This window comes from Saccopteryx leptura, chromosome 4 (assembly GCF_036850995.1).
Source record: "Saccopteryx leptura isolate mSacLep1 chromosome 4, mSacLep1_pri_phased_curated, whole genome shotgun sequence".
Lineage (NCBI taxonomy): Eukaryota > Metazoa > Chordata > Mammalia > Chiroptera > Emballonuridae > Saccopteryx > Saccopteryx leptura.
This window is the reverse complement of record NC_089506.1, coordinates 215,736,007-215,762,848: the sequence shown is the minus strand read 5'-3', so window position 1 is coordinate 215,762,848 and position 26,842 is coordinate 215,736,007. Positions and strand designations below refer to the sequence as shown.

General features: G+C 51.5%; 1 protein-coding gene across 2 annotated transcripts in view; it reads right to left on the bottom strand.

Moving 5' to 3' along the window:
• Positions 1–25,431, bottom strand: part of IL21R (interleukin 21 receptor) — a 35,817-nt gene extending 10,386 nt beyond the window's left edge. Inside the window, exons 1-3 of one of the 2 annotated variants that reach the window (XM_066380022.1) lie at positions 24,862–25,431; positions 4,324–4,387; positions 2,175–2,277 (exon numbers count right to left, since the gene is read on the bottom strand). In XM_066380022.1, the coding sequence (XP_066236119.1) occupies positions 2,175–2,277; positions 4,324–4,372 (152 nt within the window). In that variant the 5' untranslated portion in view covers positions 4,373–4,387; positions 24,862–25,431. Of the gene's footprint in view, positions 1–2,174; positions 2,278–4,323; positions 4,388–23,490; positions 23,645–24,861 lie in introns of those variants that run through there. The other variant, XM_066380023.1, reaches the window with a different exon arrangement.
• Positions 25,432–26,842: the final 1,411 nt, after the last annotated feature.

Sequence of the window (26,842 nt, the reverse complement as noted above, 5' to 3'; positions counted from 1 at the left end):
CAGGGGCTCAGGTCTCTGCTGAAGGCTTGTTGGAATAGGAAGTTCTCCTGTAAACGCTCTCCAGGCCTCCGGCCGGGACTGCCTTCCCTGGCCCACACTCCCCGCCATCTATTTTCCTTGCACAGCAGCACAGGGGGCCTTTAAAAACTCCCTGTCATTCCCCTGCCTGAGACTCCGCAGTGGCTTCTCACCACGCACACGGTGTAAACAGCCCCGGCCAGCCCCTCGCCTCCTTGGCTGGTCACCCTCCCTCACACTGGCTCCCCACCTCCCCTCTGGCCACGCTGACCTCCTCACTAGTCCCCAAACCCACCAGCTGTTCCCGCCCAGGGCCTGTGCCCAGGCAGTGCCCTCCTCCCGGAATGCCCTTTCTCCCTGCGCACTGGCTGCCCTGACCCCATGGGCCTGCCTACCCGGCACCTGCTCTCTGCCCCATGGGCCAGCTTCCTGTTCTTTACAGCACTCATGCTAACAGAGAGCCTCCTGCTGGCTGCCTGCGTGTCTGTCACCTGTCTCACCAGCCCTTCCCCCTGCAGCATGTCACCTCACTGCGTCTGGGCTCCGCCGAGTCACCAGTGCCTGCAGGTGTCAGACAGGAGCTTAACGAGTGTGTTCCGTATGAATGAATGAATGAACGATGACAGAACGAACGCACACCAGGGACTCCGCATCCTGAGCAGCGTGCTGACGAGGACGCGTTCCTTGGCCAAACTCTCCTCGGGCCCCTCTGAACCCTCTCCTCAACGAGGCCCTGACTCCTGAGTTTCTGTTTCTGTCTCCGTGTTTTCTACTTTTTGGCAGAATCCCTGCTAAGTCACATTAGCCAGAAACCTCCCCACTCACTATCAAATTGGCTTCCTCATCCTCTACCATCTTTGGGTGTTGTCTGACCCCCCTGGGCTGCCGTCAGCAAGAATCCTGGGAGGTCCGTTTAGCCCGGGACCCTCTCCCCCCCTGCCGTCCCCTCCTAGTCAGCTTCCATCCGCTGACACCGCCTGCTCCTTGGCTGTAAACCCCAGCTCGTCCTTACATTTGGGGCTGAGCCTGATCTCTCGCTCCACAGCAGAACCCCAGGCAGTGGTCCCCACACCTACCACAGTGGTCTTAAATAAAGCCTGCCCTACCGTTCCTTAACAAGTGTCATGAATGATTCTTTTTCTTTAACAATATGTACTCATAGGGACCCATGGATTTTGGAGTCAAGCTGCCTGTGTTTGCATCCCAGGTATAGCATTCATTGGCTGTGTGATCTTGGGCAAGTTGCATAAACTCTCTGAACTTTGGTGTCCTCACTTATGAGAGCCATAATTGTGAGGACTGGAGGGGATCATCCCTGTGACACACACAGCAGGCTGCTCTGCACGTACTAAGTGCTCAAAAAAGTCTTGTGGGCCCTGGCCGGTTGGCTCAGCGGTAGAGCGTCGGCCTGGCGTGCGGGGGACCCGGGTTCGATTCCTGGCCAGGGCACATAGGAGAAGCGCCCATTTGCTTCTCCACCCCCCCCCCTCCTTCCTCTCTGTCTCTCTCTTCCCTTCCCGCAGCCAAGGCTCCATTGGAGCAAAGATGGCCCGGGCGCTGGGGATGGCTCCTTGGCCTCTGCCCCAGGCGCTAGAGTGGCTCTGGTCATGACAGAGCAACGCCCCGGAGGGGCAGAGCATCGCCCCCTGGTGGACAGAGCGTCGCCCCTGGTGGGCGTGCCGGGTGGATCCCGGTCGGGCGCATGCGGGAGTCTGTCTGACTGTCTCTCCCCGTTTCCAGCTTCAGAAAAATACAAAAAAAAAAAAAAAAAGTCTTGTGGGAGCCCAGTCATCTCAGGGTCTCAGAACCACAGCCAGGGCTTTGGAGCTGGACAGTCCTGTCCCCTTCACCTCTCAGCTCATGCTCTGGACAAGTCCCGTGAGCCCTGTATAGTCTGTAAGGTGGGCACAGTGATTCTCATCTCAGTCTTTCTTGGGGTGAAACCAAATGCTGTTGGTGAAGTTGCTGAGAGAGCCCCTAAAAGTGGTCACTATTATTTTTATTGCCAAACACTCTGCCTGGCGCACAGTAGGCCCAACTCTGTCTTATGCCTGGCGCACAGTAGGTTCAACTCTGTCTGTGGTCTCCCACGGTCCTGCCCCGGGACCAGGCTCCCCTCGTGGCACCCCTAGGGCTGGTGAGGCCCAGCCACTTACCAGGTGAGGGTCAGCGTGCTAGGGTGGAGGGTCCATGTCTCCAGGGTGCAGGTGACTGTCTGGAAGTAATCCGTGTAGCAGACGAGGTTTGAGCAGCCCCAGGCTGGAGGGTGAGGGGAGAGAGAGGCCTTGGTGGGGGGTTGGCAGGGGGCTGCGGAGCTCCTCACTTCCTCATCTCACCCAGGACTGAGGATGAGTGGAGGCAGGTCCCAGGGCCAGATTGCATATGGCAATTCAGGGGCCCCTAAGATGTGGGGTTGAGGCAAGGAAGTCCTTCTCACCCAAGATTTCTCATTTGAGCCCCCAAAGTTCCAAGGCTAGCTATGGAGACAACCTATGCTTAATGTGATGTGAAGAGTGGGTCCCACCTCCACTCGCTCCCCAGAGCCTGTGTCCCGCCACAGGGCCAGCATCCCTCCTGGCCAGTCACCCTCCCAGAGTGGTGCGTCCTGAACTCCCCAGATGCAGGGTGAACCCGCATATCCCTCGAGAAGCATTCATGAAATTAATGAGCTCGTGGCTGGAAGTTGCCCCGATCCCTGACGCTGACAAGGAGTAGCCTTCTGCTCCACAGCAGCTGGCCCGGCAGGACCCAGACCTCAGTGAGGCCGCACATGCTTCAGAGAGAAAGGAAACCTCGGAAAACTGAGAAGCCCTTGAATGCTTTTGCCAAAATGTCCGCAGTATCTTGCCGCCCAAACCAATACCACTGCCAGCAGGTGACGCGTGGGTTGCCTGCATAGGCAATTCTGTTGGAAGATTTAACCCTCTCCCACCTCCACCATTTACTGCTTCACTTTGTGCTAAAAATACAGGTGTGGTCATAATCTAAATTGTGTTCGAAGTTTGACAAAATACATTTAATAAGTTTTGGTTTTGTTCTGTAAGATCGAGGGCCAACCCTGTCACTTTCCTCCCCGCTGTTTGTTCCCCTGCTTAAATGGGTTCATTTTTAGTGGTTTTTCCCTGGTTTTCCTTGTCTAATGAAGATGCAGGGAATGGGGGCCCATTCCTTTCTGGGACCTCACTTGACATCAGAAGCGGATCCGGGGCCAAGAACACAGGCCACTGGGAAGACCTGGGAAGATCTTCCGTCCTCTCCGGTTTTCTAGACCAGAACACTGAGGCTCCAGACCACATGCGCCTCACGTTTCTCTGGGTCCCGGCTGCTGAGACTCCCCCTCCCCCGGGACGTCTAATCTGCAATAGCTCCTCCTCCCCACACACGTGGCAGACATTGCGAGTTCATAGTGACACTCTCGCCTGGGCCTGGACTTCGGGTCCTTCTCAACAGCTCACCCGGCAGCCTCTCCCACAGGATCTGACTGGGGAAAGGGCCCTGCGGCGGGAGGAGGTGCCCCGCTGGGAGGGCACAGCCCCCCCGCCCCAGGCAGAGGCACAGAGGCGCAGAGGGGCCAGTTAAGCACTCTGCTGAGAGGAGAGTGCTTTTCCCTCGGAAAGGCCAGATAAAGGAGCCCGCCATCTGTTTCTTGGAGGAACTATTTAAGGCTCTGGGTCTTTGAGTAAAAATCAGAAAGAAATGTCAATGGTCAGCAGAGGAGCTGCGGGGGGCCCTCCTGCCACCCAGTCCAGCCCCCCCACTGGAGCCTGTGCTGTATCCCGCCTCCTCCGGGAAGGCTTCCTGGATCTCTCCGCCCTGGTTGTGCCCCCACGTCTAAGTCCTGGCTTTGTCAGCCTGGTCTCTAACGCCTCCCTCTGACCGCAGCATCTCCTGACCCTCCGCCCTGGGGCCCCTTCCAGGACTCCGGGTGCTCCCGTCTCTACTTCCACTCTCTCACACTGGGGAACGTCAGCGCCTGCCAAGGGTCCGGGGTTAGAGAAGAACATCCCCTAGAGTCCGAGGCGAGACCAAAGGCAGGACTGCCCGTGGCAGAAAGCCGTGGGAATGAAGGAGCAGTCTCTCATCGCCCCAGTGAGACAGGAAGACCCGAGCTGGGGGGTGGGCCATTTGAGACCCCTATTCTGGATAGTGAAGCTCTCTGGTTGCATAGTCTGGTTCGTGGAGAGCTGGATGCTCCACTTGTGTCACCCTCAAGCAGATCCATGACTGACTCGGGGGCCTCTGGCCATGACCCGGAGCCCACGGGCCGGCCCAGCCCTCCCACTGCAGCCGGGGCCAGCTACTCACCACCCTGGAGCGTCAGCAGAAGCAGAGGGGCGGCCCAGCCACGCAGCATGCTGACTCCCGGGCCCTGGAAGACACACAGCAGAGGGTGGGCCGGGGCCTGGAGATCAGGGGACCCCGGGCAGCCTCCCTCTGGTCCCCATCATTCCTGTGGAAGACTTCCCTCAGAGTCTTGGATTTGTCTCAGAAACACAAGATTTGGAGGAGCCCAAGGACGTTCCCGAGAATTCCTGCCCCTTAGAGATGGCTGACTCTCCCTGTGGGTCCCTCCCCACTTCCACCACCTTCTTCCTGTCCCCCTTCTGCAGTTACAAATGACAGGTGAATTCAAACATGGAGGGGCATGCCTGACCAGGTGGTGGCGCAGTGGATAGAGCGTCGGACTGGGATGCAGAGGACCCAGGTTCGAGACCCCGAGGTCGCCAGCTTGAGCGCCGGCTCGTCTGGTTTGAGCAAGGCTCACCAGCTTGGACCCAAGGTCGCTGGCTCAAGCAAGGGGTCACTCGGTCTGCTGTACCCCCTCCTCCCCAGTCAAGGCACATATGAGAAAGCAATCAATGAACAACTAAGGAACCGCAACGAAGAATTGATGTTTCTCATCTCTCTCCCTTCCTGTCTGTCTGTCCCTATTTGTTCTTCTCTCTGCCTCTCTCTGTCTCTCCCACAAGAAAAAAAAAACGGAGGGGCACACCTGGCCTGTGGTGGCGCAGTGGGGGGAGCACTGACCTGGAATGCTGAGGTCGCTGGGTTGGAGCCCTGGGCTTGCCCAGTGAAGGCACACAAGCAAAAACTAAAATGAAGCCACTATGAGTTGATACCTTTTGCTCCCCTCCTTCCCCCGTAAAATCCATAAATAAAATCTTCTCTAAGAAATGGAGGGCTCGCTGCTGTCCCACACAGACTTAGTCTATTTTGTGTGTGGAATTAAATGCGGGCATCGATGCAGTTAAGCAAGGAAGAGGGAGGACCGAGGAAGGAGGGACCCTGGTTCGGAAAGTGTTACTTTGTGGGAAAATGGCTGGGAATTAGACTGTGGTCCTGAGACAAGTCTTTGGTGCGGACTTTGGAACGCCAAGCCCTGCGGGGGCAGAACGCTGCCCTTGCAAGCACTGGTGAGATTGTTTAAAGGAAAACAGTTGATCCCTATGGCCTTTTCCTTACATGCCTAAAAGACATTAGTTAATTACCCTTCTCTGCACCTGAGCCCAGGCTCTGCTAATTAGCTTAATGAGCAAAGAGACCAATAAATACGATGAGGCTGCAGAGATCTGGGCTCTCAGTCCTACAGGCTGGGAGGCCCCTGTGACCATCTTTTCTCTGTGTTGTGTCTTGTGTGTGTTTTTTCTTAAGTCCTGCGTGCCTTCCTCTCGTGCACGCCCACAGCCAAGCTGGTCTCAGCATGAAATCACTTGAAAATGAATTCCAAACTCATCCTAAGCAATAATCTCCATAGTTGTGTATTTTTTTCCAACATACTTTAAAATTAATAACAGTGCTATTAAAATAAGATAACGTGGCCCTGGCTGGTTGGCTCAGTAGTAGAATGTTGACCTGGCATGTGGGAGTCCTGGGTTTGACTCCCGGCCAGGGCACAGAGGAGAAGCGCCCATCTGCTTCTTCCCCCTTCCCCCTCTCCTTTCTCTCTATCTCTCTCTTCCCCTCCCGCAGCCAACGCTCCATTGGAACAAAGTTGGCCCAGGCTCTGAGGACGGCTCCATGGCCTCCACCTCAGGTGCTAGAATGGCTCCAGTTGCAATGGAGCAACGCCCCAGATGGGCAGAGCATCGCCCCCTAGTGGGCCTGCCTGGTAGATCTCGATCTGGAGCATGCGGAGCCTGTCTCTCTGCCTCCCTGCTTCTCACTTCAGAAAAATACAAATAATAATAATAATAATAATAATAATTTTAAAAAAAGATAACATGGGGCAAATCCCATTCAAAGCTGCTGTAAAGAACACTGATCTAGCCTCGAACCCAGCAGGAGTCCTGGTGTCTATCACACTCGGAGGTCTCGACCTCCCGCCAGATCAGCCCCTCACTCGACCGTCCATGCCTGGGACCCCTGATAGATACGTGAATCCCAAACTGCCCTTTTGATGTTCTGCTTATCTGTCAGACCTCACCCTTACTGGACTATCGCCCTTGAGACAGAGGAATTCTAAGAAGCTGGTCAACCTGCCCCAAGAAGGAGCATTCCAGAAAGCTGAAATCCTAAAACCGTAAAAGGGAACATACCAGAACTTTTGCCTCAGTATCCCCTCAGGCTCTCCCAAACACTATATAACTCACCCCTAGTCTGTAACCGGCGCACATCTCCCCCTGAGAAGTGCCCGGCAGGGTTCCTTTCTTCCTTTCAATAAAGCCTGTTACTCTGGTCTTTCGGACTCCCATGGACTCCAACAAGCCCGGCCCCAGCACGAGGCCCGGCATAGCTCGGGCCCATCGCTCCAGACTCGGCCCTCGTGGCCTCCCTGCTCTAACCCTGCATCCACGGGGCCACACTGAGAGGTTCCAGAACTCCTAGCGCTCTCTGTGTCCAGGTTTCCATCCGGGCTGTGCTCTACTTGCTCTTTATCTTTATTGGACCTCCCAGTTTTTGCTCCAATAAACAGGGCTTGTAAGATGTGCCACCATTACCACTGACGGGTAACTAGCACAAAACGGAGAGGCAGTGTGTACCGAGCCGCTAACACAGGGACTCCGGGCCGGCCTGCCTCAGCTCACGTCTGGGCGCTGCCAGGACGGGCTGTGTGACCTCGGGGAAGTTTGCTTCCTGGCCTCAGGGTCCTCCTCTGCGAAACAGAAACGAGCATAGCAGTCCTCACAGCATGAGGACCTCGGGACAATTAAATTAGCCGGTATTCATAAAGCTTTGAGAACAAAGCCTGACAGATAAAAGAGATGTTATGTAAGCGTTTCTTGGACAAAAGAGTCAACTTACGAGAGAACCAAATATATACAATGAAATGTAAAAACTAAATACAAGGAAAACAAACGACAGTAACTGAGTTTTAAGAAAAGACTACCCCCCACCCCCACCCCCACCAAGATTCTTAGGACTTGAGATTTTGTTTGCCTTTGTTTTAAAAAGAGAGATCAAAGAGTGTCGCAGAGGTGTTTAGAACATATCGGCACCAAACCAAGATTCTCACCCTCTCCATCATTGGAGGAGAGAAGAAGGTGTGAAAAGGGTCGAACTCTTTCACCGGGCATCCAGGAATACTGACCACCATCTAAAACAAGCCACTCACTTCTGGGAAACACCTCCTCGAAAGATGAAGGCTTCTCCCCGCACTCCCACCCAACCCCGTGGGAACTCGCCCCATTCCACTGTGCTCCCTGCCCCGAATCCAATTCTCCACGGCTCTTCCCACTCGGGCTGACTCCTGAAGGCAACAGCAACGTACTTCCCAGTTGCACACCAGACCACCAGGGTGCCCCGCGAGGCGCCCTCCTGTGGGAGCCCTGCTGTGGGAGCCCCGTGAGGCGCCCTGCTGTGGGGGCCCCGCTGTGGACGCCCTGCTGTGGGGGCCCTGCTGTGGGAGCCCCGTGAGGCGCCCTGCTGTGGGGGCCCTGCTGTGGACGCCCTGCTGTGGGGGCCCCGCTGTGGACGCCCCGCTGTGGGGGCCCCGCTGTGGGCGCCCTGCTGTGGGGGCCCTGCTGTGGACGCCCCGCTGTGGACGCCCCGCTGTGGGGGCCCTGCTGTGGACGCCCCGCTGTGGACGCCCCGCTGTGGACGCCCTGCTGTGGGGGCCCTGCTGTGGGAGCCCTGCTGTGGGAGCCCTGCTGTGGACGCCCTGCTGTGGGGGCCCTGCTGTGGACGCCCTGCTGTGGGGGCCCTGCTGTGGGGGCCCTGCTGTGGACGCCCTGCTGTGGGGGCCCTGCTGTGGACGCCCTGCTGTGGACGCCCTGCTGTGGGGGCCCTGCTGTGGACGCCCTGCTGTGGGGGCCCTGCTGTGGGGGCCCTGCTGTGGACGCCCTGCTGTGGGGGCCCTGCTGTGGACGCCCTGCTGTGGGGGCCCTGCTGTGGGGGTCCTGCTGTGGACGCCCTGCTGTGGGGGTCCTGCTGTGGGGGTCCTGCTGTGGGGGCCCTGCTGTGGGGGTCCTGCTGTGGACGCCCTGCTGTGGGGGTCCTGCTGTGGGGGTCCTGCTGTGGGGGCCCTGCTGTGGGGGTCCTGCTGTGGGGGTCCTGCTGTGGGGGCCCTGCTGTGGATGCCCTGCTGTGGGGGCCCTGCTGTGGGGGTCCTGCTGTGGGGGTCCTGCTGTGGGAGCCCTGCTGTGGGGGCCCTGCTGTGGGGGCCCTGCTGTGGGGGTCCTGCTGTGGGCGCCCTGCTGTGGGGGCCCTGCTGTGGGGGCCCTGCTGTGGACGCCCTGCTGTGGGGGCCCTGCTGTGGGGGTCCTGCTGTGGGGGCCCTGCTGTGGGGGCCCTGCTGTGGACGCCCTGCTGTGGGGGCCCTGCTGTGGGGGCCCTGCTGTGGGAGCCCTGCTGTGGACGCCCTGCTGTGGGCGCTCTGCTGTGGGAGCCCTCCTGTGGGAGCCCTGCTGTGGGGGCCCCGCTGTGGGGGCCCCGCTGTGGGGGCCCCGCTGTGGGGGCCCCGCTGTGGACGCCCCGCTGTGGGGGCCCCGCTGTGGACGCCCCGCTGTGGGGGCCCCGCTGTGGACGCCCCGCTGTGGGGGCCCCGCTGTGGGGGCCCCGCTGTGGACGCCCCGCTGTGGGGGCCCCGCTGTGGACGCCCCGCTGTGGGGGCCCCGCTGTGGGGGCCCCGCTGTGGACGCCCTGCTGTGGGGGCCCCGCTGTGGACGCCCTGCTGTGGGGGCCCCGCTGTGGGCGCTCTGCTGTGGGGGCCCCGCTGTGGGGGCCCCGCTGTGGGGGCCCCGCTGTGGGGGCCCCGCTGTGGGGGCCCCGCTGTGGGGGCCCCGCTGTGGACGCCCTGCTGTGGGGGCCCTGCTGTGGGGGCCCTGCTGTGGGGGCCCTGCTGTGGGAGCCCTGCTGTGGGCGCTCTGCTGTGGGGGCCCCGCTGTGGGGGCCCCGCTGTGGACGCCCCGCTGTGGGGGCCCCGCTGTGGGGGCCCCGCTGTGGGAGCCCCGCTGTGGACGCCCCGCTGTGGGCGCCCCGCTGTGGGGGCCCCGCTGTGGGGGCCCCGCTGTGGACGCCCTGCTGTGGGGGCCCTGCTGTGGGGGTCCTGCTGTGGACGCCCTGCTGTGGGCGCTCTGCTGTGGGCGCCCTGCTGTGGGGGCCCTGCTGTGGGCGCCCTGCTGTGGACGCCCTGCTGTGGGCGCTCTGCTGTGGGGGCCCTGCTGTGGACGCCCTGCTGTGGGCGCCCTGCTGTGGGCGCTCTGCTGTGGGGGCCCTGCTGTGGGAGCCCCGTGAGGCGCCCTCCTGTGGGCGCCCTGCGGCAGCACCCCACCCTGCAGAGGAGTGAAGAGCCTCTGGCTTGGAGTCCGCCAGGTCCCCACTGGGTGTCCTTGGACAAGCTCCTGACCTTTCTGATTCTCTGTTTTCTCATGTATAAAGTGCCGGTCCTGGCTCTTTGCTACAGGTTTGTTGGAAGCGCCAAAGGCACCATTGCCTTATAAAGCTCTTGACCCAGCCCTGGAGGGGTGCTTATCTACCAGACGCCAGTGCCAAGAAACCGTTTCTAGGCTTGTGGTAACTCAGATGAAAAGTTGGCCAGATTTCAGAAGATTCTGGGGAAATGGAGGAGCTTGCGAGTAAGAAATCAGACTGAAGTCGGTGCTGTGGAGAACATCAAGTGTTGACCTTTACAGTCAACCGAGAAACGCAAACAAAAAACACAATGACGTACCATTTCGGTTATCAACGGGCAAAAACTAAAAGTCTGACGGCATCACACGTGGCTGAGGACACGCGGAATGGAAACTCTCATTCAGTTCGTGGAAATGTAAGTTGATACAACTGGACTGAAAAGTAGTTTGACGCAATCTGAATTAACTTGAGCAAGCGCCTGAGCGAGACCCCGGCAATTTCACCCTTATGTCCAATACAAAAGAAACTCCACCACGCGGGTACGGGAAGCATATGCAGAAATGTTTATAGCGGCATTGATTTTAATAATGAAAAGCTGGAAACAACCTAAATATCCATCCGCAAGAGAATGGAAAAGTAAATCGTGGTGTAATCACTCAATGTGAAAATGAGCCACAGTTCCGCACCACGAAACAAATGACTCTCACATAGAAAATGCGAAATGGAAAAGAAGTCAGTTAGAAAAGAACGCCACCTGTGTCTCACTTAACACCATGTAAAACTGCTCATTCACGTGTCCCGAAAGGATAGATAGAAGTTCAAGGGACAATAACTGCCCAACTTCATGTAGTGTAGAGAGGGAGGACATATGATGAGGACGGGTCTTCAAGGGGTCTCAACAGTTCAGCAAAACTGAGTGAAGTGACCCTCAATGTTGACTACAGCGTGTGGCAAAAGTAGGTTTACAGTTGTGAGTATGCAAAACACAGAGTTTTTAGTATCATATTATTTAACAATGACTGCATTATTTTTCCATACAAACAACTGTAAACCTACCTTTGCCAAACCCTACTTTTTTTTTTACCTACCCTTTTGTAGGTAAAAAAAAAAAAACTATTTCACAGCATTCTGAGTGTAAGTGAAGCTTAAGTTTGTAAAGTAGAAAGTGGAGGGGGAACTTTCACTTCTGGCCATGATGGAGTCGTCGCTGGTATCAGACTACTTCTGCTATCGAGAACAGTTACTCAGCAGGAAAAGCACTGTGAGAAGGGATGAGAGAGCAGCCCAGGCCGACAGCACTGGAGAGGCCAGGGTGTCTGGGTGAAGGATGACGCAGTGAAATTCGGTATGCAGTTTCCCCTCAAATAATTTGCCAAGTCATTGCCAATGAGTTACACAGCAAGAAACCCAGCAGAGAGCGTCTGATGCTCGGCTGAAAATCCAGGAAGAGATTTGAGCAGTTTCACGATGCAGAGGGAGGTATTGAAGTTGCAGGCCTGGCAAGTAGGGTGGCCTATGCCTTAAAAGTAAGAAAAAAATCAGAAATAGTTTATCCTTGACAGCATCAAGGTGATCCGCCTACATGCTATACAGTCTGCGAGAAGTAAATTAAAATCTGTCTGGGAAATATTTGCATTATCCAAAGCCTCTATATTTTTCATACACAATATTCAGCATTCACTTAAATTGACAAGGAAGACCAAAAAAACAATATCAAATGACCAAAAACCAAGAGGAAAAAGGACATTGGAAATAGACACATAGATGATTCAGAAAATGACATCGTCAGACAAGATTTTAAATAACTATGATTAGTATGTTCAAGAATTCCACCATAAAAGTAAAAATCTATTTAAAAGCAGAAACCCTAGAAATAAAAAATACAATTAAAATTTATAAAAACTGAACTGATAGATTTAGCAACAGATTTGAAACACAGGAAGAAAGGGTTGGTGAACTGGAAAATTGAGGTTGCAGCATGCAGAAAAAAATTAAAAATACAGAAAAGGGTAACGTGATGCTGGCCATTCAGATATGCCAAAGAGAAGCTATAAAGTGCTTCCTTTAAGTGAAAAGGTGGAAGTTCTAAACTTAATAAGAAAAGAAACAAAATCGTATTCTGAGGTTGCTAAGAAATACAGTGAGAATGAATATTACAGTAAAAACCTGTAATATTGTGAAGAAAGAAAAAGAAATTTACACTAGTTTTGGTGTCAAACTTCAAACTGCTAAAGTTACAGCCACAGGGCTTGATAAGTGCTTAGCTAAGATAGAAAGAAAAGGATTAAACCTGGTAGAAGACATGAACAGATAATGTGTCCGGATCAACGGCAACGTGTTGCACCAGGAAGCATTAAGACTATACAAAGATTCCCTGACACAAGCGACACCAAATCATTTACTGCAATGGAAGGACAGTCACACAGATTTAGGAATAGGTTTGGCCTGTTATCATCTCACATTATCACAAAAGGAAGGGTGACTACTGCACAATAAGATATTTTGGGAGTGAGAGAGACAACACTCATACAACTTTTATTAAATTATATTGTTATAATTGTTCCATTTTATTATTAGTTATTGCTTTTAATCTCTTACTGTTTCTAATTTATAAATTAAACTTTATCATAGGTATGTATATATACAAAAAACATAGTTATATAGGGTTTGGTACTATCTGTGGTTTCAGGCATCCACAGGAGTTCTTGACATGTATCCTGTGGATAAGGGAAGACTACTGTAATCTATTTCACCACATTTATAAAATAAAGAAGAAACTTTATATGCTAATTTAATAGGTTCAGAAAACACATTTAATACATTGTAACACCCATTCATAATTTCTAAACACTCTCAAAAAACCAGAAATCTTCTTTAATCTGTTAGGGAGTGCACACCCACATGCAATATACACAGCTAACACTATTTCTAATGGTCAAATATTGAACACTTTATTCCTGAGGTCAGGAAAAAGACAAAAATGTCTTGCACTAGAAGTTCTAGTCAATGCAATAAGGCAAGAAAAATAAATAAATTTATAAATATTAAAACACTATAAGGATTGGAATGGTATAAGGATTGAATACCTAGAAAGTTCAGAAACTTGACAGATAAACTATTAGACTAATAATTGTTAAGTAAAGACAGTGGAAATGAGATCAATGCAAAAAATCTATTGGATATCTAAAGATCAACAAAATTGACAAAACTTTAGCTAGACTAAGGATAAAGAGAGAAGACTCAAATAACTAAAATCAGAAAAGAAAGAAGAGATATTACAACAAATGCCACAGTAATAAAAAGGATTAAAAGACATTACTATGAGTAATTATGCATCAACAAACTTGATTATGTATAAAAAATGATAAAGTCCTCAAAACATGCAATCTACCAAGACTGAATTATGAAGAAATAAAAAATCTGAACAGGCATAAGCCTAGTAAAGAGATTGAATCAGTAATAAAAATTCTCCCAATAAATAAAAGCCCAGGACTAGAAGACTTTACTGGAGTGGTGCAGTGGATAGAACGTCGGACTGGGATGCAGAGGACCCAGGTTCGAGACCCCGAGGTCGCCAGCTTGAGCTCAGGCTCATCTGGTTTGAGCAAAAGCTCACCAGCTTGAGCCTAAGGTCACTGACTCCAGCAAGGGGTTACTCGGTCTGCTGAAGGCCCCCGGTCAAGGCACATATGGGAGAGTAATCAATGAACAATTAAGGTGTTGCAATGCGCAACGAAAAACTAATGATTGATGCCTCTCATCTCTCCGTTCCTGTCTGTCTGTCCCTGTCTATCCCTCTCTCTGACTCTCTCTCTCTGACTCTGTAAAAAAAAAAAAAAATTAAGGCCAATCCTTTTCAAACTTTTCCAAAAAATTTGAAGAGAAGGGAACATTCCCCAATTCATTTTTTGAGGCCAGCACTGCCCTCATACCAAAGCCAGAGCAAAAAATCTCCAGACTAATATCCATGATCAATAGTGACACAAAAATTCTCAACAAAATACTAGCAAACCACATTCAACAGCACATTAAAAAGGAATATACACCATGAATAAGTGGAACTTAACCTTAGGATGCAAGAGTGGTTCAACATATGAAAATACTCCAGAAAAACAGAATAAAGGACAAAAAGGACATGATTGTTTCAATAGATGCAGAAAAAACATTTGACAAAATTCAACATCCTTTTATGATAAAGACATTCAGCAAACTATGAATAGAATAAAATTACCTTAACATAATAAAGGCCATAAATAACAACCCACTCTTCATCTCAATGGTAAAAAACTGAAAGCTTTTTCTCTAATATTTTATACATTAGACCTGAACATCAAACAATAAGAAATAAGGCAAGAATGCCCACCCATGCCACTTCCATTTAGCATAATACTAGTTGTCTTAGCCAAAGCAATTAGGCAAGAAAAATAAATAAAAGGCAGTCAGGTCAGAAAGAAAGAAGTAAAATTATCTTTGTTCACAGATGGCATGATCTTATATATAAATAACTCTAAAGATTCCATATAATAAACCTGTTAGACTAATAAACAAATTCAGCAAAGTATATAAAAGCTACATTCAAATATGAGCTGCATTTCTATATATTAACAATGAACAATGCAAAAAAGAAACTAAAAAATAATGCCGTTTACAATAGCACCAAAAATAAAATATTTAGAAGTAAACTTAACCAAGGAAGTGAAAGACTGGTGCACTTAAAACTACAAAAGGAACAGTTGAAAGAAATTAAAGGAGACACAAATAAATGGAAAAATATTCCATGTTCGTGAATTGGAATACTTAATATTTTTAAATGTCTAAAGCAAATATACAGATTCAACACAATCTCTTGTCAAAACTCCAAGGGCGCCCTGGCTGGTTGGCTCAGCGGTAGAGCGTCGGCCTGGCGTGCGGGGGACCTGGGTTTGATTCCCGGCCAGGGCACATAGGAGAAGTGCCCATTTGCTTCTCCACCCCCCCCCTCCTTCCTCTCTGTCTCTCTCTTCCCCTCCCGCAGCCAAGGCTCCATTGGAGCAAAGATGGCCCGGGCGCTGGGGATGGCTCCTTGGCCTCTGCCCCAGGCGCTAGAGTGGCTCTGGTCGCAGCAGAGCGACGCCCCGGAGGGGCAGAGCATTGCCCCCTGGTGGGCAGAGCATCCGCCCCTGGTGGGCGTGCCGGGTGGATCCCGGTCGGGTGCATGCGGGAGTCTGTCTGACTGTCTCTCCCTGTTTCCAGCTTCAGAAAAATACAAAAAAAAAAAAAAGAAAAAAACCTCCAAGGGCATTATTTGCAGAAATAGAAAAAAAAAAATCCTAAAATTCATATGGAATCTCAGAGGGCCTCAAATAACCAAAACAATCTTGAGAGAGAAGAACGAAGATGAAGGGCTCACACTCCTGATTTCAAAACATATTACCCAGCTATAGTAATCAAGGTAGGTCTTGGCACAAAGAAAGACAGAGTAGATGTTGAGACCAATGGAACAGAACAGACAGCCCAGAAATAAACTTTGGGTACAGGATCAAAGGACCTTTGACAAGGATGCCAAGACTACACAATGGGGAGAAGAGACTCTCTCTTATCAAATGGTGTTGGGTAAACTAAATATCCACATGGAAAAGAATGAAGATAGACTCTTATCTTCCATCATATACAAAATTAACTCAAAATGGATTAAAAACCTAAATGTAAGACCTGAAACTATAAAACTCCTAGAAAAAAAAAAATGGGGACAAACGTCATGACATTGGGCCGGGGAATGATTTCTTGGATACGACACCGAAAGCACAAGCGACAAAGCAAACGCAGACAAATAGGACCACCTCAAACTAAAAGCTCTGAGCAGCAGAGGACACAGTCAACACACACAGTGACAGTGAGACCAACAGAATGATAGGAAACATTTGCAAACCTGACACTGCACATATTCAGAACCTTGAAACCTTCTATAACTCAGTGACAAACAAAATCAAAAGCCCAGTGTAAACAATGGCCAAGGACTTGAATAGGTATTTCTCCAGCGACAATACACAAATGGCCAACAGGTTATATGACAAGGTGCTCAGCGTCACTAACCACCAGGTAATGCAAGTCAAAACCACAAGGAGTTGCTACTTCACACCTGCTAAAGAGGATCACTGTGCCGGTGAGGATGTGGAAAAACCTAGATCCCTCGCACCCTGTTGGTAGAATTGTAAAATGGTGTAAATGCTACAGAAAACCATATGGGGTTTTCTTTTTTAAAAAATTAAAAATAGGACTACCGTGTAAACCAGCGATCTCATTTCTGGATACATAACCAAAAGAATTGAAAATAAGATCTCAAAGAGATATTTGCAAACCGTGTTCCCTGCAACGTTATTCACAATAGTCGAGGTGCAGAAGCAAGCCGAATTCATCAACCGGTGAATGGATAAAGAAGATGTGATACAGACATACAATGGACGACTATTTAGCCTTAAAAAGGAAGAGACTTCTGCCAGATGCTATAACAGGAATGATTCTTGAGGACATTGTGCTAAGTGAAAGACAAGTACTGCGTGCCACTGATGTGACATATCTAATCCAACTCATAGAAATAGGAAGGAGAATGAGGGTTGCCAGGGGCATAACGGGGAGTTGTTGTTCAGCGGGTATAGCTTCAGTCATGCGTGATGGAAAAGTTTTAGAGTTCTGTTGTACAACGCTGTGCATCTAGTCAATACTGTCCTGTTTGTGTTATGCACTTAAAAACTGTTAAGACGGTAAACAATATTGACTGGTTTATGAAGTCCAGGGCTAGAAATTCTGCTTTGCATTACAACACCCTTTGTCACGGGATTGGCAGATGAAGAGCTCTACAAACATTACAAAAGTAAAGGTAGAAAGTCCCCAACCTGGTTCATTGAAGTGGGCTGGGGTTTGTGGCTATTTCTTCCTACATCTAGAACTCCAGCTTGAAAAGACGTGTTAACAAAGTTAACACAGTGTAAAAAAAAAAAGTCTACTGTATTTCTGCACACTAAGAACAAACATAAAATTTTTGAAGTTATTGCATATCGTTTACATTTGCATAATTCTAATGAAAGATGCACACGATCGCTATACAGAAACCTAGAAGATATTTGTAAGATACTTTCTCAAAATACAGATACATGGAGGAATGTATTATGCTCATGGGTTGGAAGTTTTGATACAGTCGGCCCTCTGTATCTGTCAATCCCACCATCTGTGGGGCTTCCAACTGTGAATTCAGCCAACCGCGAATCAGAACTATATTTTTTAATTCCAGAAAGTTTCAAAAAGTAAAGCATGAAATTCAACACTATGCTGAATTCACCTGACTGAAGTGAGAGGGAAGCAGACCCGGCTGTCACCTCTGTGCAAATACTGGTTACCTGCAAACACTATCATTTTCTGTAAGGGACTTGAGCATCCCTGGATTTTGGTGTCCATGGGAGATACTGGGACCAATCCTCTCTGTTTATCCAAGAATGACAGTATTTTAAAAACATCAATTCTCCCCAGATTGAACTAAAGTTTCAATGTAAAGATTCAAAAAAAACTCCCAGCAGGATTTTCTTCGGTGGAAATTGACAAGCTAGTCCTGCAATGTACATAGAAATGCAAAGAACCAAGAGCAGTTTCGACAATCTTGAAGAGAAATATGGCATTGTTGCAAGAAAAAACAAATAAGCCGATGAAAAAAGACGAGAGTCCAGAAATAGGCTGGTCCGAAGGTAGTGAGTTATCTCAATTGATTGTTCACAGTCAGTTACAGAAATAGATTCACATATCTAACCGCTTAACTTTCAACAAAAGCACCACTGCAAAGCCATGGGGAAAGAGCGACCCTAGAAAATGAGGGTAGATTAATTGGATATTCATATGAAAAAAATAAACCTTGAACCCTCTATTTCACACCATACATACAAGTAAATTACAGCTAGATGGTGGACCTATAACAAAGGTAAAGCAATAAAACATCCTGAAGAAAACATAGGATATTATTTTCATGACCTTCAGGCATGCAGTACTCTTACACAGCACACACAAAGCTCTTGCCATAAAGAAAAAGACTGATAAATTAAACTTCACTAAAATTAAGAACTTATCTCCATCTAAAGATTTCATTTAGAGAATGAAAAAAACAAAAACAAAAACTGAGCCTGACCAGGCAGTGGCACAGTGGATAGAGCATCGGACTGGGATGCAGAGGACCCAGGTTCGAGACCCCGAGGTCGCCAGCTTGAGCGCGGGCTCATCTGGCTTGAGCAAAAAGCTCACCAGCTTGGACCCAAGGTCAATGGCTTGAGCAAGGGGTTATTTGGTCTGCTATAGCCCCCCCCCCATCAGGGCACATATGAGAGGGCAATCGATGAACAACTAAGGTGTTGCAACAAAAAACTGATGATTGATGCTTCTCATCTCTCTCTCTCTTCCTGTCTGTCTGTCCCTATCTATCCCTCTCTCTGACTCTCTGTCTCTGTAAAAAAAAAACAAAAAAGTGAAATGGGAGATTATATCTATACTATATCTATATCTCCCTATCTAGTATATAATTTTATATAATCATATACCATTTATTTTTTCTTTTATATAATGTATAATTATTATACATCATATAATGTATATATTATATACATACATATACACATAAATCTATCTGTACCCAGAATATATAAATAACTTCTACAAAACAATAATAAATAACACAGAACTTAATTTTTTCAAAAACAGACAAAAAAGCTTAAACAGACATTTATAAAAGAAGAAATCCAAATAGCCAATATGCATATTCAAAGGTGTTCAAAACCATATTCATCAAGGAGATACAAATTTACATCCCAGTATGATACAACTGCACATCAACCCAGAATGGCTGTGAAAAGGGCAGGCTATTCCAGGTGCTTGTAAGGATCTGGAGTAACCGGAACTCTCCATCTCGCCACCGTTCTCTGGTAGAAGTGCAAACTGGCACAACCCTTTGGGAAACTTCTGTTGCACAGGAGACCCAACAAGTCCGTGTCTAGCTTCTGCACCAAAGAGAAATGCGTAGACAGGCACACAAGCAGACACGTGCCGGTGTGTTCACAGCAGCACTGTTGACAACCTCCCCGAACTGGAAAGAACCCAACTTCTCGGTGTCTCTGCATCTTCTTTCCCTCCCTGCTGCAGATTCAGGAATGGCATCCATTTAGTTCCTCAAGCCAGCCGTCATCTCCAGTGTAATTCAGGTGGGGATGGGCGTTGAAAGTGAAAGGTGAGGGGTGTGGTAAAGCACAAGGACCTGTTTCCCATAGGGACCAAGAAGAAAGAGGGTGGATGAAGAGGGACTCCCCAGAAGGGCCAGAAACAAAAGCCAGCAGGTCACCAGAAGGGGAAGTGTTAAAACTGAGGGACTTCCCAAAAGGGAACACAGAAGAAAAGGCTCCTAGTTCATCCCTGATCTTCAAGGACTTCTGCCCGCCTTCCCGCCTGCCTGCCTGCCGCCTGACCTCCCTGCTTCTGGCCCTCGCAGCCCCGCCTCATCCCACAGCCCCATTCTGTGGTTTCTCACTGCCCTGCAGAGAAGATCCCAAATTCCTCAGCCTGGCATTCAGGCGAGGTCGGGCTCTAACCCCCAACCTGCCCTCCGCCCCTCTCCCCAGTGATCATCCCGGACTCCAGGGGCACCAGCTCCACCCGCGGACTCCAGGGGCACCAGCTCCACCCGCGTGCCTGTCCAACTGGCTGCCATGCCTCTGCCCGTGCCTTTCAGCCACCAGAACGCTCCGCCCGCCCGGGCTGACTGGCAGCCTCCTATTCAGCCTTCCAAGTCCAGTTCAGATGCTATCTCCTCTGTAACTCTTTGACTTCTCCAGAGAGCATGAGTCATTCCTTCCGCTGGGCTCCATCCCTCCACCAGAGCACACTGTTCATGATGCTTTTAGTGACCTTTGGAGCAACATCCAGGCAGGGGACCATGGGTTTCTTGGTTTCTGCTGAATCCTCAGTGGCTGACGGGTGCTCGAAACATTTGCTCCATTGGTGACTGAACGGAAGAGTGTGCTTTCTATCATAATGGATTTCGAAGCTTCACCTCCATGTTAAAGCCTATGTAGACTACACTCCACAGTTAAATCTTATTCTTTTCGACCCCTCTCTCTTAAATCCAGCGCATTGAGGATCTTTGCGTACTTGAGAAGGATAAAAGCGCCCATGCTTCAACTTTTTCCCCCCACCTCAGAGTCTTTGCACATGCCATTCCCTCTGCCTAGAATGCTTTTCCTTGTGCTTCTTTGCTTTCTCATCCTCGGATTTCAACTACATTGTTGCCTTCCCAAAGAGGCAACCTACCCCTCCTGAAATGGGTCTCTCCCTGCCATGCTCTGTGCCACATTCGTCCCTTTGTCTTCACAACTGTAATAATAGGATTAGTTTAGTAAATGGCCCTGTTTTGTGTTTATGACCTAGCTCTCTCCTGGAGTATAAGCTCCCAGAGAAATGTACCGGTGTTGTTCACCACAGCATCCCCAGTGCAAAGAACCGGGCTTGGAACACAGTAGGTAGTGAAGAAGAATGAGGAATGAATGAATGAATGAATGAACGAATGAATGAGGCTAAGAATTGCTGTGCCCAGTCATACACGGAGTAACCCTGAGGCAGCCCCCTGACCGGTCTCGGTTTCCCCATTAACTTCATCACAGTCCCCAGGAACTTCCCCCACCTTGGGCAACACCTTCGGTTCCCAGGGTCTGAGTGATCACGACTGCTGTTAGTTAGTAACAAGGAGCTGTCAGAGAGGCATGGTGGCTTGCCCAGGGTCAAGCAGCTCGTTCTTACCTACAAAGAGCTTTCGGGCTGGGGAAGAAGCAGCTGGTGGCCCTGGATCAGAAAGGAGCCTCCACCCCTAACTCACAGAGGGACCTTGAGCACATCTCCTCCTTTCTCTGAGCCTCAGTTCTCCTCATCTGTAGAATGGGGGCAGTGCCCTGTGCCCTGGTCTGGCTGAGGGAGTGTGAGGCAGGTCCTGGGCACACTGCAGGTGCATGGGTAATGATAGTTGCTTTTTACCTTTTTTTTTTTTTTTTTTTTTTTCTTTTGCCAATGATGCGGGGTGAGTCGTGGGTGTCTATGAGCAGGTATGCCAAGACACTGGTGTTAGGCAGTGGTAGTCAACCTGGTCCCTACCGCCCACTAGGGGGCGTTCCAGCTTTCATGGTGGGCAGTAGCGGAGCAACCAAAGTATAAATAAAAAGATAGATTTAACTAGAGTAAGTTGTTTTATAAAGATTTATTCTGCCAAACTTAGCAAAAATCCGACATAAAGTACTTGGTAAGTAATTATTATTATATGATTTAACTTGCTGTAACTCTATAAATTTTATAAAGTTACTTCCCTACTTTATAAACCACCATGACTGTGGACCCGGTGGGCAGTTAGAACATTTTACTACTAACAGAGATACAACAGTGGGCGGCAGGTATAAAAAGGTCGACGACCCCTGTGTTAGAGCTTAGTCAGTAGGCACTGAACAGGAGAGGCAGGGCCTGTCTCTTCTCAGTATGTACAACCTCTGAGCCTGTGGAACCTCCCAGTCTCTCTCTCTCCCAGCCCAGCCATGAATCCCTGTCCATGAAGCCTATTCTCACCTGAACAGCCTTTCCCTGGAACCTCCAGCCAGCGCAACCTCTCCTAACTTAGAAGCGTGGCTCCGCTCTCAGCAACCCTTCCCTACCTGCACGGTCTCTTTCTGCCCTGCAACCTCCACCATGCTGGGCCGCCCGTCTGACACGGCGCCCTTGCCCAGGCTGTGCCACCTCTCACTCCAGCCCCATTTCCTCCCCCAGACCAGGAGGGGCTCGTTGAAAGGCAGAGAAAAAAAAAATGCTTTGAACCACAACTGCTTGAGGCCACACGGTGGGAGGACTGGGGCAGGTGTGGCACCTGCCTCTATCCCTTCCACCCCGCAGGTCCCCACCAACGGGCCTGGCCTGGCCTTGGCCAGCGTAGCCTGAGGGTTACTGATCTGTACTGGAGAAAGTTTGCAGGTCTTAGTCCCAGTCTATCCCATCAGGCCTCTGGCAGATGAGAAAATAGAAGCCCAGAGAGGTCCAGAGCCTTGCCCATGGTTGCACAGCAGGGAAGGACCAGGGTCTGAGCAGGGACCCGCGCTGGTATACTTGCACCGCCTCCTTGGGGAGGATTTTCATAACCAGATCCCCCCTGGGGGCCGTGGGGACCAGCAGCCTGGGCTCCTGCTGCAGGTGTTCTGGCCATTCTGGGGCCCTCGGTGGGGCCTCTGCCCACACCCCGGGGAAGTTAATATTCTCAGGTCATTTCAGAATTTCCAAGTTTACTCACAGCTCTCATTTGAGCTGTCATAAAAAGTCCCTTTGGCTGGGTGCCAGGGTGAGGGGTGGGGGGTGGCACCTGTGAGTCTGAGGGTGGCGGTGAGGCTTCCCCGCCCCCATCCCTCGGGTTTGGAGGGCACTGGAGGGCAGGGAAGGGAGAAGCACGTGAGGGAAGATGTGTCTGTTCCCCTGTCTTCGCAGCTTTCTTCCCTCCACTTGTAAATGACTTCTCAGAAAACCCTACCCCACTCTGAGCCTCAGTTTCCCCATCTGTGAACGTGGGGAGTAGAATCATCATAAGAGCTATCATTTATTGAGGGTTTGGCACAAGCCAGAAGCTATGTGGGTGTCCTAGCTGATAACAACATGATTATTGCCCATAATATTGAAAGTAAAACATCACAGCTCCTCGTCCTTGTGAGCCACTGCTGTGTTCTCTTCGCCTCATTGTTGCACTGGCTCTGTCTGTCTGTGTGCACTGCATCCCCAGGGCCCAGGACAGGGCCTGGCGCACAGTAGGTGCTCAGTAAATACATGTGAAACAAAACCTCACAACAAGCCCAAGCCCAGCGTTTTTATTTCCATGTAACAGGTGAGGAGACTGAGGTTCAGAGAGGTTAGTGGCTTACTCAAGGTCACACAGGTACTAAGTGATAGAGCTGGGACTCAACCCCAAGCCGGGCTGATTCCAAATCGATGGTGGTCAGCCAGATCCAGCGCCCCCACCTGGCCATGAAGGCATGGTGGAAGGAAGGATCCACTTCCTTCCTTTTATTCATTTTTTTTTTTTTATCAGAAGCCAGGAAGTTTGTGATGCTGCAGAGAAGTTGGTGCCCCCCCCCAAACTTCTGGTGCCTTGCTTTCCTCTTTCCACTTTCTCTTGAACTGGCTTCTCCTTTCAATCTGCCCCCACCCACTGTCCACAAGCCTCTAGGACCTCCAGCCCCGCCCCTCTGGGGAGGTGCAGCCTGCCTGCAGCTCAGCTGGGGGCTCTCAGCCCTTTCCCGCCCCGATCTTGGCCACCTCCTAACATGAGGGCTCCTAGCTTTCTCCACTGAGGGGTTGTAAGGATGCCAGGTGTGCGCTGGGCAGTACCAGAGCTTCTGCTGAGCCCACCACAGGGAGCAGGTGATCAGGGCCGCCCCTCCGGGTCTGCCTAGCTCTCTAGATCCAATCCCCGCCCTCAGGAGGGGCCCCAGGCCTGAGAGTCTTACATCCCTGATATGCTGTCCAGCAGGCTGTGGGCTTGCTGCGGGCCCCACCCCAGGCCCCAGCTCTGCATCCCACAGTCACCGCTGACCTGGAGCAAGGTTCCCCCACGGAGCCACAGCCTCCTCTGTGACGCGGGCTGAGCGAGACAAGCAGCCTCACCTGGCGTCGCGAGGGTTTTGGAAGAGCCTCCGGCTCCTGCCGCACACTGAGCTCCGGGGCTGGGCGGACCGGACCCAGGGGCTGAGGGAGGCGGAGCGCGGTTCCCGAGTGTGGCCCCGCACCGGCTACCACTCCGGGAGAGCAGCCCTTCCCCTCCCTGAACCCCAGGCTCCTCAAAGGGATGCAAACTCCCTTCCTGGGACGGCCTCCAGCCGGCAGCTTTCATACTTTTATGACTCCGAATCCTCACAACCAGCCCCACGAGGGTGGGCATGCCTCGCCCCCCTATTCACCGACGAGAAAGCCGAGGCTTTATGTAAATGGAAGAGGCACAGACTTGCCCAAGCTTGCCCAGCTGGGGAGTCGCGTGGCTGTTTTGCACCCGCCAGGTTTTCCCCTCGCTCCACCATGTGCTTCTAAAACCCCGCGCTCCCCCAGGGGACGCAGCTGTCCTCCCCAGAGCATCCCCGACTTCGTCACAGCCCCTGCCCGGGTCATCTGCTGCCGTTCCTTCCACAGGTCCTAAGCTCCCTCGCCGGGCCCCTCCGGACTCAGCTCCTCCGCCCGGGAAGGCGTCTGCCTGCTCCTTCCCTCCCGTCGTCTGTTTCAGAGTCAGAAATCAACCATCACGGCTCGGCCTCCGCCCCCCCAGCCCCCGACCCCCCACACTCGCACTGGGAACCAGTTTGCCTCTTACCGTCCGCTGGTCCCCTGAGCTTTCCCCTTTCCTGGGAAAGGTGAGGAGACAGCGTGTGGAGGGCAGGACCAGCCCTGTCACCTGCTTCCCCTGCTAGGGACTGGTGGAGTCACCTTGGGAGAATCACTCTACCTCTCTGAACCTCACTCAGCTTTTTATCTGTGAAATGGGCCCACCAACTTGTTTTAAAGGATTAGATCAAATAAAGGAGATAAAACACAGAAGCTGGCACAAAGTTGGTGCCCTTCCATCCACCCCCAAAGTGGGGCCCCGAGCAGCGCCACACTGCCACACCCGTGTCCACCCCTTGCCCGGCTCAGCTGCCCGGAACCACAGGGACCGTTGGGTCAGGTGCCGTCTGGATCCAGCTTTCTCTCCCCGGCCCCTTTGCCTTTTGGAGGATGGCTTTCCAGACAGTTCACGGGGTCATCTCAGCCATGCCCCCGCCCCCAGGCCCGCGGACCTCCAGAAGACCGGCGCAAAGGCCCTCTGGTCACCCTGAGTGGCACTGAACAAGAGACTCCAGCCCAACGCTGCTGGCCTGACTCACTGTCCCCAGCTGCGAGGAAGGCACAGGACCCTTCTGCACCCTTCCAATGCAGGCAGGAGCTGGGCCCTCCTGGAAAGAGAGGGTGCCCTGGTCCCCACGGAGAATGACGCTGGAGTTGAGTTACCTGCTAGTCCAGCTTCTCCCTCAGAAATCCATTCCATGTGTTGGGGGCAATCCAGGTGGGCTCCTGGGGGTGGCAGCTGGGCTCCGGTGGAAGAGGAGGGTTTGAGAGGACAGGCAGGGGTCTGGGATGGGAATCCACAGCCTGTCCCAAGTCACCAACCTGACAGGCATATGACCTGTCACCTGGACAGCTGGAAGCTGGGCTCTGGGCAGGCAGACCATGCAATGGTCAGTCACATCCCGAAGTGGTCACACATGGACAGAAGGTAGTCGTTGTGGGACAGGGACCCATCAGCTGCACGAGGGATGGACAGACAGCAGGCAAGGGCTGGTCAGGCAGGCAGACAGACAGACAGGAGAAGTCTGGGGAGCAGTCAGGTGGCCAGCCAGACAGACACACCGAGAGACCCACAGCCAGGCAGACAGGCAGGAGGGAGACAGAAAGTCAGGCAGGCCCTCGGGGACACTCAGGGAGGAGCAGGCAGACATCTGAACCAGAAGCCCATCAGTCCTTCGGTAGAGAGACACCAGTGGGTCTGTCGGACACAGCGACTGCCATCCCTGCCCCAGAGTGTGTGCAGGGTGGGGAGGAAGAGGAGGATGTGGTGAGAGCTTCCACCGGCCCCGCCCACAGAGCCTGGGCTCCTCCCCAGAGTGAGAAAGAGGTAGGAGGGGGCCATCGCTCCCCAAAGGTCACCTGCTAGGAGTACATTTGAGGCTAACAGGGTGACGTCTGCCTGAAGGTCATGACCCATAAGGCAGGCAGAGCAGACGTAAGCCACTGCTTCTCACAGATGTGGAAACTGAGGCTCAGAGGGGCGCAGGGAGGCTGTAACTGGACCTGGTGGTCCTGAGAGGCCAAGTCTCAGCTCAGAGAGAAGACTGAGAGCCCAGGTCCCACGGAGAGGCCGTGGCAGGGACCCCTTCCGGCGTCTGCAGTCTGGGCTGCCTCACTGAGCACGCTGCCTGCCTGGGCTAGTGGAAGTCTGAGTTTGGGACCCCCTTCCAGAGTCCTGAGCCCCTGCTTCCTTCTGCTTCCTTTGAACCCAGCCTCTTGCTACAGGGCTGCAGGGAGCAGGACCCTGTCTCCAAGCCCTCGAGAAGACAACCTCCGGGCATGTCACACCTTCCCTGAACGCCTCCCTCTGCCCATCTGTTCAATGGGGGCAGCACTTGATGGGGGGGGGGGGGGCAGGACAGTCATTAGCACAGGGAACTCAGGAGGAAGATAGAGACAAGGATTCTAAAGGGAGTTTTCCCTTTGTTGACAAGCCAGGGTCCTCTGAGAGGTCCGGGGTCTCTGGCAGACCTGTACAAAATTCAGCAAGCCCACACCCAGCAGCCTAAAAGGAAGACCTGCTGCTGTTGCTACGACCTCTCTCCTTTCTGTTTGTAGCACAAACCCTGTGAGGCAGACAAGACTGCTCGTATTTTGCTGGCGGAAAAAAACCAAGGCTCAGAGGGCTGGAACGGCACACAAACGGAGAAGCGTGACAGCCGGGGTTTGGGGTTTGGACCTGGGAGCGTCGGATCCCTACGCCTGCACTTGGCTGCGGGAACGGGAACAGGGACAACAGGTTGCCAGGGCAGCGGGGGCTCTTTTCTGCCCTTTGGACGACCCAGGCCGGCCCCGACGCGCCTGCCAGCTCTTCCCCACTGACTCATTTTGGGGAAATAATTGGCAGCTAACCCTCATGACCGCTCTGAAGAAAAAGAGAAAGCGTCTTGGTATTTTTTCATTTCTTCTATTTTTTTCTTTTTCTAGCTGTTTTTGAGGAACTTGGTATAAATTCCCCTGTGGCTGATTTGAAGGATTGTTTGTCCTATAGAAATTCTCTTCCCCACTCCTGAAGTATTTATCTCCCGTTCTCTGGAGAACAAATCTTGGAAGAAAGCCAGCTTTTTTTTTCTCTCTTAATCTTCAGGGTTCTTTCTTTCTTTCTTTCTTTCTTTCTTTCTTTCTTTCTTTCTTTCTTTCTTTC